The following is an 18191-nucleotide window of genomic DNA, read 5'->3' as shown; positions in this document are numbered from 1 at the left end:
TATTTCACCAGTGTGTGCTGGCTGGAGGCACAGCCTCCATCCAGGCTGTCTTCCATGGGGTTTGCATCCAGAGTGGCACTTCTGAGGCTCTCTCCTGTCTCTGTCTCATCGCACGTATCTGCAATTCATTAGTGTGCCTACCCTGAAGTTACAGCTTCATCTCCATCTCTCTCATGGGAGCTGTAGCTCCTTCTGAGGCCATCTTTTTCTTAGTAGCTCCCTACTTTTAAAGAGGAACTGTCTATCTGGCACTGCCTATTTCTTAAAAAGGGTGGATTTCCCCCAGCAGCAGCTTCTATTCTCCCTGGGTTTGGGAAATGCGCTCTATCCTGGCAGCTATCACCTCACCTTCTCTCCTACCCTCTTCCTACTACTACTACTATTTAGCATTTCTATAGCGCTACAAGGCATACGCAGCGCTGCACAAACATAGAAGAAAGACAGTCCCTGCTCAAAGAGCTTACAATCTAATAGACAAAAAATAAATAAAGTAAGCAAATCAATTAATGTGAACAGGAAGGAAGAGAGGAGGGTAGGTGGAGGCGAGTGGTTACAAGTGGTTACGAGTCAAAAGCAATGTTAAAGAGGTGGGCTTTCAGTCTAGATTTAAAGGTGGCCAAGGATGGGGCAAGAGGTAGGGGCTCAGGAAGTTCTTCCTCCCTCTTGGCTTTTAATCTCCGTCTCTTTCTTCCCTCCATTTTGTTTTCCCCATTCCACCTAAATACCTCTCGCCTTCGACGCCTTCGTGGCCACACCTTTCCTACTCTCCTCCGCTCTCTTTTACTCCTTCTCTTACTCTCAGCCGGCGACATCAATCCCAATCCTGGCCCTCCTCACCAACTATTATCCCAACTCTACAGATCTCACCGCGACCTCTCTAACCTCATCTCTATTCCTCTACTCCCCTCCTCTTCTCTGCCCTTCTCTTGCGCCCTATGGAATGCCCGCTCTATCTGTAACAAACTCCCCTATATCCAGGACCTCTTTATCTCGCGTCACCTCCATCTGCTCGCCATAACAGAAACCTGGCTCTGCCCTGATGACTCTGCTTCAGTCGCAGCCCTCTGCCATGGCGGTTATCTTTTTTCACATACTCCTCGCCCTGCTGGTCGCGGGGGCGGTGTTGGACTACTTCTCTCTCCCTCCTCCAGATTTCAACCCCTTCTTCCACCTCAATCTCACTGTTCTTCCTCCTTTGAAGTCCACTCTATCCGCCTTTTCTCTCCTCTGCCTCTTCGAATAGCGGTCATTTATCGTCCCCCTGATAAGTCCCTTTCATCCTTTCTCAGTGACTTTGATGCCTGGCTTGCCTTCTTCCATGATCCTTCCTCCCCCTCTCTCATCCTTGGTGACTTTAATATCCCTGCTAATGATCCTTCCAACTCTTATATTTCCAAGTTACTTGCTTTAACATCCTCCTTTAATCTCCAACTATGCTCCACCTCCCCCACTCATCAAAATGGTCACTGTCTTGATCTCATCTTCTCCTCCAACTGTTCACCCTCTAGTTTCCTTGCCTCTGATCTTCCCCTCTCTGATCACCTTCTTATAACTTTCACACTTAAATCTCCTCCTTCCCAGTCCCATCCTATCTTATCTAATTTATCTAGGAATCTTCACGATATTGACCCTTCATCTCTATCCTCCCATGTTTCAAATCTCCTCTCTACCATGGCACCATCCACGTCTGTCAACGAGGCTGTTTCTTCTTACAACAATACTCTATCCTCTGCCTTAGACACACTTTGATGACCCGCCCTATAAGGCGCACAAAACCCCAACCTTGGCTGACTTGTAATATTCACTACCTACGTTCCTGTACCCGCTCCGCCGAACGCCTCTGGCGGAAATCTCGGGCCCTGCTGATTTCTTACACTTTAAGTTCATGCTGACCTCCTTCCAATCTGCTCTTTTACGCGCCAAACAGGATTATTATATCCAACTGACCAACTCTCTTGGCTCTAATCCTCGACATCTCTTCACCACATTGAACTCTCTCCTCAAGGTGCCCCCTCCCCCAACTCCCCCTTCATTATCTCATCAGACCCTTTCTGAATTCTTTCACGACAAGGTTCAAAAGATAAACCTTGAATTCTCTACCTCGCCACCGCTCCCTCCACTAGTCCATTCCCCTTTCTCTCCTTCCCCTCATTCCTTCTCTTCCTTTCCTGAAGTTACTATAGAGGAAACTACACTTCTCCTTTCTTCCTCAAAATGTACCACCTGTTCCTCTGATCCCATTCCCACCCACCTTCTTAATGACATCTCACCTGCTCTTATTCCTTTTATCTGTCACATTCTCAACCTCTCACTTTCCACTGCAACTGTCCCTACTGCCTTTAAACATGCTGTGGTCACATCTCTCCTTAAGAAGCCTTCACTCGACCCTACTTGTCCCTCTAATTACCGACCCATCTCCCTCCTCCCTTTTCTCTCCAAATTACTTGAGCGTGCTGTTCACCACCGCTGCCTTGATTTTCTCTCCTCACATGCTATTCTTGACCCACTACAATCTGGTTTTTGCCCTCTCCACTCAACCGAAACTGCGTTTACTAAAGTCTCCAATGACCTATTACTAGCTAAATCCAGAGGTCAATATTCCATCCTCATTCTTCTTGATCTTTCCGCTGCTTTTGACACTGTCGATCACAGCATACTTCTCGATACCCTGTCCTCACTTGGATTCCAGGGCTCTGTCCTTTCCTGGTTATCTTCCTACCTCTCCCTCCGCACCTTTAGTGTTCACTCTGGTGGATCCTCTTCTACTTCTATCCGTCTGCCTGTCGGCGTACCTCAGGGTTCTGTTCTTGTTCCCCTCCTCTTTTCTATCTACACTTCTTCCCTTGGTTCATTAATCTCATCCCATGGCTTTTCCTACCATCTCTATGCTGATGACTCCCAAATCTACCTTTCTACCCCTGATATCTCACCTTGCATCCAAACCAAAGTTTCAGCGTGCTTGTCTGACATTGCTGTCTGGATGTCTCAACGCCACCTGAAATTAAATATGACCAAAACCGAGCTTCTCATTTTTCCCCCCAAACCCATCTCCCCACTCCCCCCGTTTTCTATTTCTGTTGATGGCTCTCTCATTCTTCCTGTCTCCTCAGCTCAAAACCTTGGGGTCATCTTTGACTCTTCTCTCTCCTTCTCTGCTCATATCCAGCAGACCGCCAAGACCTGTCGTTTCTTTCTTTACAACATCCGTAAAATCCGCCCCTTTCTTTCCGAGCACTCTACCAAAATCCTCATCCACACTCTTGCCACCTCTCGTTTAGACTACTGCAATCTGCTTCTTGCTGGCCTCCCATTTAGTCACCTCTCCCCTCTCCAATCGGTTCAAAACTCTGCTGCCCGTCTCGTCTTCCGCCAGTGTCGCTTTACTCATACTACCCCTCTCCTCAAGTCGCTTCACTGGCTCCCTATCCATTTTCGTATCCTGTTCAAACTTCTTCTACTAACCTGTAAATGTACTCACTCTGCTGCTCCCCAGGATCTCTCCACACTCGTCCTTCCCTACACCCCTGCCCGTGCACTCCGCTCCATGGATAAATCCTTCTTATCTGTTCCCTTCTCCACTACTGCCAACTCCAGACTTCGCGCCTTCTGTCTCGCTGCACCCTACGCCTGGAATAAACTTCCTGAGCCCCTACGTCTTGCCCCATCCTTGGCCACCTTTAAATCTAGACCTCTTTAACATTGCTTTTGACTCGTAACCACTTGTAACCACTCGCCTCCACCTACCCTCCTCTCCTCCTTCCTGTACACATTAATTGATTTGATTTGCTTACTTTATTTTTTGTCTATTAGATTGTAAGCTCTTTGAGCAGGGACTGTCTTTCTTCTATGTTTGTGCAGCGCTGCGTACGCCTTGTAGCGCTATAGAAATGCTAAATAGTAGTAGTAGTAGTAGCTTTCCTGTCCTCAGCCACTGTTGCATCTGAAGTACAGGTTCTGTCCAGTGTTCTTCTCCTCTTCCCAAGTATCCTGGACTACATCCGGGATTCCAATGTGTCTACTCCTATAAAACTGAGAAAACCATCGAGCTCTAGGGAACTTCTTGGATAGCAAGTAGTACATATGTTAGCAAGGAATCTTGCCATCTTTGGTGGCAACTCTCTTTTAGGGTTTTACTAAAGCATTCAACAAGCCCCTTCATCTGCGGGTAATACACTAGGATATGAAGAGTTTTCATTTTCAGCAATGCGTAAACTTGTTGCTCTACCCACAACAGAAACATGGTCCCCTGGTCTATGACTCCAACTCATGAGATCTCTATCAGGGTGGTTGCCACGGTTGTGTTCTTTATATTATATAACAGTACAGCGTCTAGATGTTGGGTAGTATACTCAAGAATGTAAGTAGGTCCTCTTCATAAGTCTTAGCAGATTTCTATTGTAGGTATTGATACTAAGGGGGCAAGTTTGATCCTGGTAGTTAGCTGACAAGCAGGACAGGAATGACAATAAAACTGAATTTGCTTGTAGAGCTCTGACCTGTAGAAGTGTGCTAATAATCACATGAATTTTCTTTTCCTCTAATTGGCCCCTTGGTTGCCGACAGTAGGACTGGGGCACTAAAAGGTGCTCAACCATCTCTTCTTCTAAGTTTCCATTTGCTATCCTATGTACTAGATCCTTTGGGTTATGAAAAGCGTGGAGACAGACTCTGGGTTCCTAGGTTAGGGACAAGTTTCCCATCTGACATATGAACTTGTTCCCTTGCAAACTTATGGGACTAATCCTCAACCTGGGTCTCCCCCTAATGTTCCATGAATTACCCCAACCTATTTAGGCATAGCAGCTGAGGGTTCTTGGTGCATTTGAGTGTCCTCAACCATACCTGGACTTTCTTCTATTGGACCCCTTAGATCCTGGTATACTGGGACTTTCCAGCTGTATTGCAGCAGGGCTTCCTTCACATACAAATCTGGGTTCTCTGTACTGTAGACCTCCAGGGATGATGATTCTTCCATTGTTGCTGGTTACGGTAATCAGCAGATTAGAAGCCAATGGGAAATTTTCCAGGATATACTTGTATTACTATTGTAAAATATAGCATATACATATACTGTGAAAGTCCACACAGACTATACCCAGAACTTGCCACTGTCATACATGTTTAAGTAGCAGCTTTCTAAAATCACACTTATGCCATATGTAAATCAGCTTTTTACATTGTTAATGGTACAATTATGAATGGAACAATATTAAAGTATATTCAAAATTTCCTTTCAAGTCACAGTGTGTATATTGTCTGCTTATTGTAGATTGCCTCTTCAAAGTATGTCCTATGAACAGATACTCTGCACAGAAGCAATTCTGGAAAGCAAAACAAGCAAAGCAAGGAAACAACACAGAAGCAGCCCTGTTGAAAAAATTACAGGTAGAAAATCTTTTGAAACTTTCTGAATCGTAATTGCCTTCCCCTTCCCTATGCCATCTTCCCACTCTCCTTCCATTCCCTCTTGCTGTGACTCCCTCTACTCTTTTCTTTTCCCTTCTCAGTGCCTCCTATTTTCTGTTTTTACTGTTGTATACCACTTCCTACATCTTTTAGCACTAATGGCAAGATAGAAAGTATCTGAAATCAATCAATCTGAGATTTGTCTCCTCTGAGAGCCATGGGTGTATCGTGGAAAGAAACGGCCCACCATCAGACCAACATTGTTAGTTATTAATGATTTTTCTGTATGTGAATACGTTTCACTTTCTCCTGTTTTCTTCCTTCAATTATGTTACAAGCTAGCGTTTTGGCATCAATATTCAGTGTTGTCAGAGCAATGAGGAGAAGTGAGATGAGAAGGTTATGCAGGGGCTGGGAGATATTTTACAGATGGGAAAGGGAGGAGATTGAGAAACAGGATATACACTTTCCCTATTTATGAAAATCATGTACCCTTCAGGAAGGAAGGATTTTTTTTATCTAAAGAAATTATACTGGTTTTCAGCAGTTTCTTAGGCCAGCTCTATACAACTGAGCTGCCAGTGAGACACAACTCGGGCATTCGGCACACACTCAGACGTATCAACCCCCACCCCTTCAATACCACACTGCAAGCCGTATCTTCGATAGAATTGGATTTATTTTGGCCGCAGCCACGAACATCAAAATTGTTACAACTTAAACAAATTACATTACATCTTCTAATAATCATTATGCCAGCATGCATTTCTACCCGGGTACACAGCTTGTACACGTAGTTGCATATTCTGGGCCACAGGCCAAGCCGTACCAAGCCCCTGTGGCCCCCTGTGCTGTTTTCCAAGCACCCGACGTCATTTGGTGTCTCCCGTTGAAGGAGGCACCTACCACATTTACAAAATGATGTTCTAGGCCTCCCGGCCGTCGAAGCAAGGAGACAAGCTGTATACATGTTGTTTCCTTATAACAAGGCTGCTCACATGCAAGCCTACCATTTGCATCAACTTGATAACTTTCCACACAACTCTTTCTGCAGCAGTAGTTACCCCAAACTTGTAACTGTTATGTGTCAAGCTGCTGTGTACCCATTGCTGGCTGTGCGTAAACATTGTAGTCTAACGCCACAGGCCATGGCAACGACACCTCGTTTGCCGTGGTCCCCCACCCCTCCTGGCTGTGGTCATGCCCTAATGCTGTGGCTTGTATCTATTCGCAAGTCATGTGGAATTGTATGGCTTTTAATGTACACATGAATGCCTGAAGCATCCCTCCCTTACCTATTCCCTGTTATGGCTCCTCTATCGCTCTGGCTCCTCTATCGCCCTGACAGCCCAGGCTTTCACTGTTTGGTCTCACTGCTGCTCTTCTATGCGCCCACTGCCTTTCCCTGTGCCCAGTGTACATACGAGTGATGAGTGACTGCATATCCAAATCTGCTGCAGCTCATTCTGGATATGGATACCTGTAATAGAATATAATGGGAAGTGACATGTTAGCACAGTGCAAGCAACCATTATCACTTTGCTGTGGATGCCTTAATGGGTCCAATGTACCGCTTTTATACATTAGGTTGCCATCGGCCCAGTCTTTTGATGGCCTCTATGGACACTCCTAGCGCTGGCACAGCATTAGCTGCCCCAATCCTAAATGAGTGGGTACTGTACATAGTGTATGAATCAGCAGGCTGGTCTTTGGTCTTCGTTTTAAGTCGGCTTGAAGGTTCAGGACAGGGCATGTCCGTTCCAATCCATTTTTGATTTGCGAATAAGTAGCTCAGTTGCCGCGGTTGTAATGACCGTGTCACGTATTAAGAGGGACATGCCCTGATGGGCATGCTTGTACTTAGCCACCAACTCACTGACTCGCAGAGCACCATGCAAAGCTAATGAGAACGTGCATTAGACTCGATGGCCCTCAAACTCAGTGTCACTTATCTCCTCTAATGATGCGAAGAGACGGCCCATTTCCCTGCCGGTACTGGGTTTTCTTTTACCTGGGTAGGGTACTCCCGGCCTGCCCCATCCTCTCATCAGTCTCGTGACAACAAATGACCTAGATGGATTTTGGACAGCCACCGCTTTGGCGAGAAAACTGATGGCTGCGAACATGATTGAGACCTGGTTTCTGCTAATTCCCTTCATACATGCCGGGGGCCGGGAATATATCTGTACCACCCTGCTCTTCTAAGTGTTGACTATATGTGCGGTTGTGTATCTTGTCCGCGAGGTGTCTGTTAGCTATCACAGCATCGGGTCCCATTTCCGGGTCTGCGCTCTAAAAACGAGAAAGAGCATCCGCTATAACCATTCTCCCTGCCTGGTATACGTTTAGCTGTAATCACTGCGGAACTATCTGTCTGCGTACATATCTTGTGGGAAGTGCATGGCGGACAACTACTGCCATATTGTCTGAGGGAATTTCAATCGACTTGTTAGATATACCAGGTCCCACCAGGAAACATGATATCCTACGTGGTCCCTGCTGGGACCCGAGCTTGCTGCACACCACGCTCCCTGGAAGTAAATCTGCCGCATCTGTAAAGAAAATGCAGGGCTTCTGTGAGAGTGGGTGAATCGTGCCAGAATGAAATCCCATGGGCCAAGAACCTGCTAAATCTCGCTTGATGTCCTGTGTACGTCTGAGATGAAAATGCGCTTTGTTTGTTCCCGATGTTGCTAAAGCTATTGGGAATCACCCTTATTGCGAAGCCTACTGGACCCAGGAGTTCCTGCACCTGCTTCAGCCTTGCTTTTTTACAGTGCCACCTCGTATTCACCGCTCTGGCAAGCTTATCAATTTTGTCAGCCGGCAGTCTGGAACATCTAGTTCCAATTCAATACCTACAAAGTAAGGATTCGCCGTGGGCCTACTGTTTTTTTGATGGCTAACGGGATGTCCAATTTCTGTGCCAAGCGGATAAAGACCTGTAACACGTCCGTCCACTCTTGTGATTCCCGGCCTTTGAACAGGAAGTCCTCCAGATATGGACCAGAGACCTAGCGGGGGCTAGTTGCTCCACTACCCCGTGCACAAACATGCTAAGCTGTTTGAAGTATGCGCACTAGATATGGCCACACATGGGGACACATTTATCGCAATAAAACCTCTCCTGGAACCTGACACCTAACAAGGGAAAGGGCTATGGGTGTAAAGGCAAGGGGCGAAAAGCCGAATCTCCGTCCACCTTAGCCCAATGTGCCTAGTTGCCTTGCTGCCGAATTATTTGAATGGCGTTGTCTACCGACGCATATCGTACTGTACAGCTGCTATGGTCAATGTAGTCATTTACTGATGTTCCTATGTGGCGGGACAAGTTACGACTGGGCCTACCTTTCCCCAGCTCCTTCCTTGGTATTATGCCTAGCGGAGACACTGTCGTTGCCTTGAATGGCGGGTCCGCAAACAGCCCCGCTATGCAGCCTAGCAATAGTTCTTTGGTAATCTTGCCTGAAGCTATCTGTCGATGCCTGTGAGTCGAGGATGCATTGTTGGGGTATGCATGTGAATCGAGGAAGCATTGTTGGGGTAGTGTTGTCACTGTGGTATTGGCCTCTAATATGGAATCATGCAACCTGATTGGAGACCTGTGGTGATGCACCCGTTCTGTCAGGGTAATGAACTAACCTTGAAGCTTGATGGCTTCCAGACCCTGTCCTGAGTTAATAGGTTGCTGTCTCCTGTCTCTTAAGCTTGATGGGGGGAGCGCTAGCTCGCTTAGTACCCTGTCCCGTGTTACTAGATTGCCATTCCCTGTCTCTGGGAAGCCTGCCTTACCCTGCAGCATGCCTGCCTGTGCGGGCGTGTCGGGTGCTAGGTGCAATGTCCGCTGCCTCCGTCCTGCCTTTGTCCTGACGGCATTGCCTGAAAGGACTACCACTGGTGCTGACCCGATATGAATGGAGCTGGCAGAGTTTTGGTGGGCCGCTTGGCTGGCCTTGCTGATGCATATGTCTCCTTCGCACACTACAATGGCATTACTGCAATGGAGAGACTAAAAGAATAGACAATTTAAAGCAAAATGACCTCATAATAACTGATTGTGGTGACGCTGGCTTCCCCAATCGCTGCATGCATCCTATGGCGCCTGTGTAAACTGTACCCTCCTTGCTCACAGCTACATATCCAGCTGCATGCTGTCTGCGCAGTGCGCCTTTCCCTAAATGGCCGGTTTAAAGCCCCACGGGAGAAGGCCGTTACATTCAAATTTGGCCTGGTAGTCAAAACGGCCGCCGTATGCAAAATGGGCCACTAAAATTAAAATGGCCGGGCTCCTGTAAACCCGGCAGATAAATCAGTAAGACCGGTGGTCCTTATATCAAAATGGCCACCGTTTTCAAATTAGCTGCTTTAGTCCACGTGGCCGCTCTAGTCAAAATGGCCGCTAAGTGCACATGGCCTTCTAGGACTAACACCGTTGTACCAACCCTTCCCCCCGTGGACCTGGTCCTAACGGCAGCTGAGAGTAGCATACTGTAACCGATATGTTTGTCCGATGCCCCTAAGTTCTGTGTCCCGCTATGCTGGCACCAACGATATGATATCAGTTGTTCCAGCCTATGCAGTGTGTCAAAGACACATGCATGTAGTATCCAAGGTGGCCGCTGTGGTTAAATTTGTATTTGGAATGTCCGTTCTAGTGAATTTTAGCGCCATAAAACTGGCTGCCTTTTCCAAATTTTACTGCTAGTCGAAATGGGTGGTGTATTGAAAGTGGCCGCCGTTTTTACAATCGGCACTCATGCAAATGGCTGCCTTATCGAAATTCTCCGCTGCCGTACGTGCCTCTGTAGGTTAATGGCCGACTGAATGGGCGGGCAATTACAACGCATGGCAAAGTGCATGTCCTGCCAATTTGGGACTCCCCCTAAGTGGCCCGCAAGAGAAGACCCTGACTAGTGAGGATCGCAATGTGGACGTTTCTGCAAAAACCCGCATCTCAAATATCGCATGGCAGGCCAATCATACAGACATGGCACCGGTAAGTAATGTTTAGGATGAAGCGTAGTCGACAGAGTAGAAAACACGGCATGGCCGTAGTGCTACGTGACATGGGCGGCTTATACCGCACTAAATTTTACCGAATTAGATAACACGGCGTGGCCGACCACAATGGGGCTTGTATAGCTCTGCGTGGCCTGGGCAGCTTATACAGCATGGGCGACTTATACCGCACTCATTTTTGCCGCATTACATCGAAAATCTGGTGTGGCCAGCCATAACGGGGCTTAAGGTCCGTCGCCGTAATGGCATGGACGGCTTATACCGCATTAATTTATCGAATTTGATAACATGGCGTGGCCAGCCACAACGGGGCTTGAAGGTCCGTTGCCGTATAGCGTGTAACTGTCGGCCAAGTATTATTATTTTTTATTTTTTGTTTTATTTTTGTTACATTTGTACCCCGCGCTATCCCACTCATGGCAGGCTCAATGCGGCTTACATGGGGCAATGGAGGGTTAAGTGACTTGCCCAGAGTCACAAGGAGCTGCCTGTGCTGGGAATCGAACTCAGTTCCTCAGTTCCCCAGGACCAAAGTCCACCACCCAAACCACTAGGCCACTCCTCCACTCGTCCACTCCTCCACTCCATTATTGGCCGGCCATCACCGCATCTTAACATGCGGTGTGCCGCTGAGGCAGGAGGAGAGCAAAAATGACGTACCGTTAAAGGTGTTTTAGTCTCCCTGAGATCGTTTGCGCCTCAGTTCAGTGCTGTGCACAAGGTCTTCCGAGTGGTGCCTCAGTGCTGTGCTATGCACTGCGGATTGTGAGCACTGTGTGGCTGGCCAGAAACGGCAACCGCGCTGTGGCAAACCCATCTGCCATGCGCCAAGGGCGGCGTATGTGGGACTCTAGCCTAGTGTGCGTAATCCCGTGAGATAGGCGGCTAACCTGAGATAGGCGGCCATCCTGGAAAAGCTAAACGGGGGTTGGCAGGAGAAAGCTAAAATGCCTTGCAGCCACACAAAGTTTTAAATGTCTACATACCGTAAAAATTGTTCTCAATTCGCTGGAATATCGTGCTCTGCTGTAAGAGCTTCTTTGGCTGTACTCTGCACGAGCTCTGCCCAGGGCAGACACAAAACATGTGCCTGTAAAAATTTCAGGAGCTGCTGCCCAGCGTTGCTCTTCTCCTGCCTCCAAATTCAAAAGGACTTCCTGTGCAGTTCGAATTCCTCTCTCCTCCTCCCTTGCTCCTCCCCTTGCTACCCCTTGTTTCCCTCCCACTACTACCTCTGCTCTCTAGCTGGTCCTCCCTGTACTCTCCCCCACACTTCTGTCTTCGCTGGCCTTCAGCCCGGTTGTGGTTGGCCCCCTTTAATGGGTGTGCCTAGTTCTATCTGGCTGGTTAAATTTTCAGCTGAAATCCTAGATGACTTGATGTTTAAGTGCCAACATTTCCACTCGTAGTTGCCCCACTTTACAACCTACATATGCAGGTGTCCCCAATTAAGTAATAAGGCTGTAATTTTAGTATGGTTTCATTTGGAGGTGCACATAAACTACATAGGATTAGGGAAAATGATTCCCTTAGGGGCCCTTTTACAAAGCGGTGGTAGAGTTACTGCTGGTTTTCTATCTGCTGAGGTTACTGCCAGGCTAGCACAGGAGCCCTTACCGTCATCAGCTGTGAGGTTCAGATTTAGATTTAGTTCATGCGCTTTTCAGTAGTAGCTCAAGGCGAGTTACATTTAGGTATGGTAGATATTTTTCTATCCTCACAGGATTTGCAATATACCTTATGTTTGTACCTGAGGCAATAAAAGGTTAAGTGAATTGCCCAAGCTCACAAGGAGCATTGTACGGATTTGAGGAGTCCTTTTACCAAGCTGCAGGAACAAGGGCCCTGTGCTAGTAGTGGGGGCTGTTTTTCTTGTGCGCCAGGGCCCTGTTTACTGCAGCGGGTAAAAAAGCCCCCAGCACACATGGCCATGTGGTGAGAGAACTCTTACCACATGGCCATGTGGCAGAGAGCCCTTATCGCCACCCATTGAGGTGGCAATAAGGGCTCCCAGCGGTAACCTGGCATTGTGCGGCGAAGCCGGGTTATCGCCACGCAAGCCATTTCCGGGAATTTTCTTTTCCTCCTGGAAATGGCACACCCTCGGAACGGGACTACCACCGGCGGCTGTGTTGGGCCGGTGGTAGTCCTGGAAGAGTAAGCAGTAAGCCTGCATTGGGCTTACCGCTGCTCTGTAAAAGGGCCCCTGAATTCTGGCTTCCTTGGTTCTCAAGCAGTCCACAAAAAGCAAAACACATGTCTTCTAATACAGGAAAAACTTTATTCCAATCAATTTTAGAGAGATTCAATGCGAAGAAATGCAAAGTGATGTATTTAGGGAGTAGAAATCCAAGGGAGACGTGTGTGTTAGGCGGGGAGAGTCTGATAGGTACGGACGGGGAGAGGGATCTTGAGGGTGATAGTATCTGAGGACCTGAAGGCGACGAAACAGTGTGACAAAGCGGTGGCCACAGCTAGAAGATTGCTAGGCTGTATAGAGAGAGGTGTGACCAGCAGAAGAAAAGAGGTTTTAATACCCCTGTATAAAACGTTGGTGAGGCCCCACCTGGAGTATTGTGTTCAGTTTTGGAGGCCGTATCTTGCGAAGGATGTTAAAAAAATGGAAGCGGTGCAAAGAAAAGCTACGAGAATGGTATGGGATTTGCGTTACAAGATGTATGAGGAGAGACTTGTTGACCTGAACATGTATACCATGGAGGAAAGGGAGAAACGGTGATATGATACAGACGTTCAAATATTTGAAAGGTATTAATCCGCAAACGAACCTTTTCCAGAGAGGGAAGGCGGTAGAACTAGAGGACATGAAATGAGATTGAAGGGGGGGCAGACTCAAGAAAAATGTCAGGAAGTATTTCTTCACGGACAGAGTAGTGGATGTTTGGAATGCCCTCCCGCGGGAGTTGGTGGAAATGAAAACGGTAACGGAATTCAAACATGCATGGGATAAACATAAAGGAATCCTGTTCAGAAGGAATGGATCCTCAGGAGCTTAGCCGAGATTGGGTGGCAGAGCCGGTGGTGGGAGGCGGGGCTAGTGGTTGGGAGGCAGGGATAGTGCTGGGCAGACTTATACGGTCTGTGCCAGAGCCAGTGGTGGGAGGCGGGACTGGTGGTTGGGAGGCGGGGATAGTGCTGGGCAGACTTATACGGTCTGTGCCAGAGCCGGTGGTGGGAGGTGGGGCTGGTGGTTGGGAGGCGGGGATAGTGCTGGGCAGAGTTATACGGTCTGTGCCCTGAAGAGGACAGGTACAAATCAAGGTAGGGTATACACAAAAAGTAGCACATATGAGTTTATCTTGTTGGGCAGACTGGATGGACCGTGCAGGTCTTTTTCTGCCGTCATCTACTATGTTACTATGATGTGGCCACGTTTTGCCTTCCTAAAGGCTATGTCAGGGGCTAATACTGTACAATAGAAACATACGATCAATATAAATCATAAAACTGTAAAAATATAATATATAACTTAAAATAATTCAAACAATAACATATCAAATATCACTACACATAAACTGAGTACAAAAGTAAAAATAGATCAGTCAATGTAAAATAAGGTAGTCAATCCATTTGAAGAGGAATTTCTCAGTGTTGATACTGGAGTGGAGGAGTAGCATATTGCTATCACCAACATTAGTTCTAGTGCTTAAGCTAAGAGTGGGCACCTTTTTATAATGGGTAATGTGCAGCCATGTAAATATTTCTTTTTTATTCCTGTCATTCTTAAATTGTAATAGTTGCTTTACTAAGGGCCCTGTTTACTAAACCGCACTAGAGGTGCATTAGCATTTTAGCGCACGCTATCCATTAGCATGTGCTGTGTAGGTGCTGTGAGGGGTTTGAAAGGAGCCTGCTTCAGGGAGGGCTAAGGCAGAGGCCAGAGAAAAGTGTGCTCTTGAGGAAGAGCAAATTTCACTCACAGGTTCCTTTTAGACAGAGAATTCGCCCCCTAGTGGCCAAAAGGCTGGTCAGACTACTAACTAAAGGTAGGAACTACCATCCCCAGAACCCACCTGTTCCAATACAGGACTCTCAGGAAATAGAGGGGGAGGGGAGGATTGGGAAATGGTTTCTGATCAAGGAGATAGGGAGCAGCTGAGGAAACCCTGGGGGGAAGAGGCTATGGAATGGGATAAAATGGAAGCAGATGAGGAGGTAAGGGAGGAGAACATGGAAGTTTCGGCGTTAGCGCAGACGCCAGCTGGTAAAGTAAAAGGTTTCATCGCTACCGTGTTGCCTCAACTATTTAAGACCGTGGAAGTGAAGTTGGTGCACCTAACCATTGTACCTCTATCCAGGAAATCTAGACTGCCTCAGTCTTGATTGGCTGGACTTTTTGTCCTTTAGATTGTGCGCTCCTTTGAGCAGGGACTGTCCTTCTTTGTTAATTGTACAGCGCTGCGCAACCCTGGTAGCGCTTTAGAAATGTTAAATAGTAGTAGTAGTAGTTTGGGAGGAACTTGTGGAGGAAGCTAGCCAGCAAACTACCTGAAGACAGAAGGTAGTGCCGAGAAAGGCTGAACTGTGGTTAAATCTCCCAGGGAAGGGGACTTGAACTATGTTGATGAAGTGAAATGAATGTAGAAAGCTGAAGTTGTGAATTGTCACGTGGTGATGCAGGTGGAACAAGAATAAGACTGTGTTACTAAGCCTGTGAATAAAAGCCTTTTACCTATAAAAGTATTGGAGCTGCTGCACTTTTGTTTGACCACTACTGTTAAGACAGCTTGAGCGGCTGCTACTAGGAAGGAGCTGGGGAAACTGGGCAGGTTGAGTAAGGACAGGACTGTTAGTCTGAATACCTTGGCCCACATCAAATCCGACAAGCTAAACAGGGTCAACCCTGGCCTGTGGAAGGAAGGGGGACCAGATGACAGGGCCCACAATATTCTTGTGGGCGCCTGCACAGCATGCGCTAATTTTGTGCACGGCTAAAAACGCTAGTGCACCTTAGTAAATAGGGCCTTAAGATTTGATATAGATTTTATACAACAGGGCCACAGAAATTTGTTCTTAGAGATGCACAGCAATTCATCAACTGTACTAAATTGAGTCTGTGCTCTCTGTTGGTCCCATGGCACTTTCCTAACTCCTGTATAACAATTGTAGCAATTTATTTTTCTAGATGAAAGCTGTCTTTTATTACTTGAAATGACACATCTTAACTCTCTTTTTGCTATCTTCCTTATTGATTGGTCTGCAATAGTGCCTTCTGAGTGATTTTGTCCAAGTTAAATGAGGCATTTTATGACTTGAGTGTGAGCAACAGCTTTTGACTTCTTCCTTTTCGGAGTGATATTATGGTAGAAGAATTTTCAGTGGCTTTCTTGTGCTCAGTTCCAGATGTTGTTGATGCCAGGAAATTCACTGTATATCTGAAAAGGGGTAATAAAGTTTTTTTTTTCATATTATACCAAAATTATTGCTTATGTGATTCCTAGGTTGAGGGAATTAAAACTTGCTGGTTTGGACATATTTAGAACTACTTAGCTGCATTTTTCAAGTCCTGAATTTGGGTGACAACCCCCAAATACTCAACTGTTTTCAACAGCACAGTATATAGGTTATAGAAGAAATTGGTTACAGTGTCATTGTAATTGGTTGAACAGTGCTTGACTACCTATGCAAACCAATCTTGTCATAATGGTTCTTTTGTAGCATGCAGCAGAACTGGAGCAGAAACAAAACGAATCTGAGAACAGAAAACTGCTAGGTGAAATAGTTAAATACAGCAATGTGATACAGGTAGGTATGTTATTTGGAAAAAAAACCCCAAAACATTTTTATCTAAAACAGTTGTTCTCAACCCAGTCCTATGGCAAATCCAACTTGCAGGTTTTCAAGATATCCACAAGGAATATGCACGAGAGAGATTTGTGTACACTGCCTCTATTGTATACACATCTCTCGTGCGTATTCATTATGAACACCAATACCCTACTTGTAGAGTATGTTTGAGGATGGGTTGAAAACCACAGAGCTAAAGGTAAAAAGTAAGTATATTCATCATTTTCATTTTTTCCATATTTACAGAGTATTTTCTTCAAGTACAATTTTGTCTTATTTCAAGTAATACTTTTTTTTTTTTTTTGGGAGGGGGGGGGGAAGCATACACAATGTTTTCTAAAACTTTAATATGTAGTACTTTTCAATTGTCCAAAAGTAGCCCACTGTACCTACATGTAGGTGCCCCCCTTCACCTGTAAGGGCTATGGTAGTGGTGTACAGTTGTGGGCAGGGGGGTTGGGGGGCTCAGCACACAAGGTAAGGGAGCTGTGTACCTGGGAACGTTTTCTGAAGTCCACTGCAGTGCCCCCTAGGGTGCCCGGTTGGTGTCCTGGCATGTCAGGGGGACCAGTGCACTACAAATGCTGGCTCCTCCCACGACCAAAGGGCTTGGATTTGGTTGCTTCTGAGATGGGCGTCCCCGTCCAGCGACTCCCTTCCCTCCCCTGCCACCCCCTCCAGCCACCGAGGTTGTTCAGTGAATTCTTTGGGGCAGGCAGTCTTGCCTGCCCGCTGCCAGCGCTGACTCTCCCCCGCTGCCGGATCGCTTTTCAAAATGGCCGCCGAGACTTACAAGGGCGGCCTCCAAGATTTCAGCAGAAGTCTCGCTAGGCCACCGCTGGAAGTCTCAGCGGCCATTTTTAAAGAGTGATCCGGCAGCAGGGGAGGGTCAGCGCCGGCAGCGGGCAGGCAAGACTGCCTGCCCTGAAGAATTCGCTGGACAAGAGAGGTGAAGGACCACCGGACCCTGTAGGAGGGAGGGAGGAAGGAAGGAAGGAGAGCTGGCTCGCTCTCAGGAACAACCGGCTCGCAAGTCGGTAAAAAATTTAAGAGCCGGCTCCAGCACACCACTGGACACGACCCATGAATAGGTAGAGACAGTCATTAGGGCTTAGCATCAACTTCCTCCATCTGAATTCAGGTGAAATATTCTGAAAATCAACCCTTTTGTATGAATCTGTAAAGTGGGTTGTGAGCCAGTGGGCTAAATAATTATAAAAGCGTGAAGCTGAAGTTGGAGATGGAGTCTTGATGCCTAAAACAGAATGTTTTAAGCCTTAGATGACAAATGGCATAATCTTAAAAATGGTGATTACATTTTTTTGCAGTTGCTGCACATAAAAAGCAACAAATACTTGACAGTTAATAAGAGACTGCCAGCTCTTCTAGAGAAAAATGCTATGAGAGTATCACTGGACACAGCAGGAAATGAGGGCTCTTGGTTCTACATCCAGCCATTTTGGAAGCTTAGGAGTGAAGGTGACAACGTAAGTAAACCTTAAATAAATTTAAGTAGAAACTAGTTTACAGCACTAATCATTGTGTCCTAGCAGAATAACACAAAATTCTTATTTGCTGAAATCCAATGTTGTACAGGTTGTTTTTACTAATAATTTTATTTTAGCGAGATCAAGTTCAGATCCAATGCACTACATTAAGTTCAATGCTGACCAGGATAGTATACCCTCAGAGTGCTGAAAGAACTAAAGAATTAAATTTCAGATCTACTACTAGTAATCTATAACCTATCGTTAAAATCATCTACAGTACCTGAAGATTGGAGGGTGGCCAATGTAATGCCAATTTTTAAAAGAGCTTCTGGGTTGATCCACGAAACTACAGACTGATGAACCTGATGTCAGTGCTGGGCAAAATGGTAGACTTTATTATAAGTAACAAAGTTACCGAACATGTAGATAGACATGGTTTAATGGGATAAAGTCACCAATCTACATTTTTTT

General features: G+C 46.5%; 1 protein-coding gene across 2 annotated transcripts in view; it reads left to right on the top strand.

Annotated features, from left to right (window-relative positions):
• LOC115477466 (inositol 1,4,5-trisphosphate receptor type 2) overlaps positions 1–18191 on the top strand; it is an 801768-nt gene that overhangs the window by 139786 nt on the left and 643791 nt on the right. For both annotated transcript variants that reach the window (XM_030214365.1, XM_030214364.1), the window contains exons 3-5: positions 5270–5385; positions 16102–16188; positions 17559–17717. In XM_030214365.1, the coding sequence (XP_030070225.1) occupies positions 5270–5385; positions 16102–16188; positions 17559–17717 (362 nt within the window). The remainder of the gene's footprint in view (positions 1–5269; positions 5386–16101; positions 16189–17558; positions 17718–18191) is intronic.

The sequence above is a fragment of the Microcaecilia unicolor genome, chromosome 9 (genome assembly GCF_901765095.1).
Source record: "Microcaecilia unicolor chromosome 9, aMicUni1.1, whole genome shotgun sequence".
Taxonomy (NCBI): Eukaryota; Metazoa; Chordata; class Amphibia; order Gymnophiona; family Siphonopidae; genus Microcaecilia; species Microcaecilia unicolor.
This window is presented reverse-complemented; position numbering and strand designations above follow the sequence as displayed.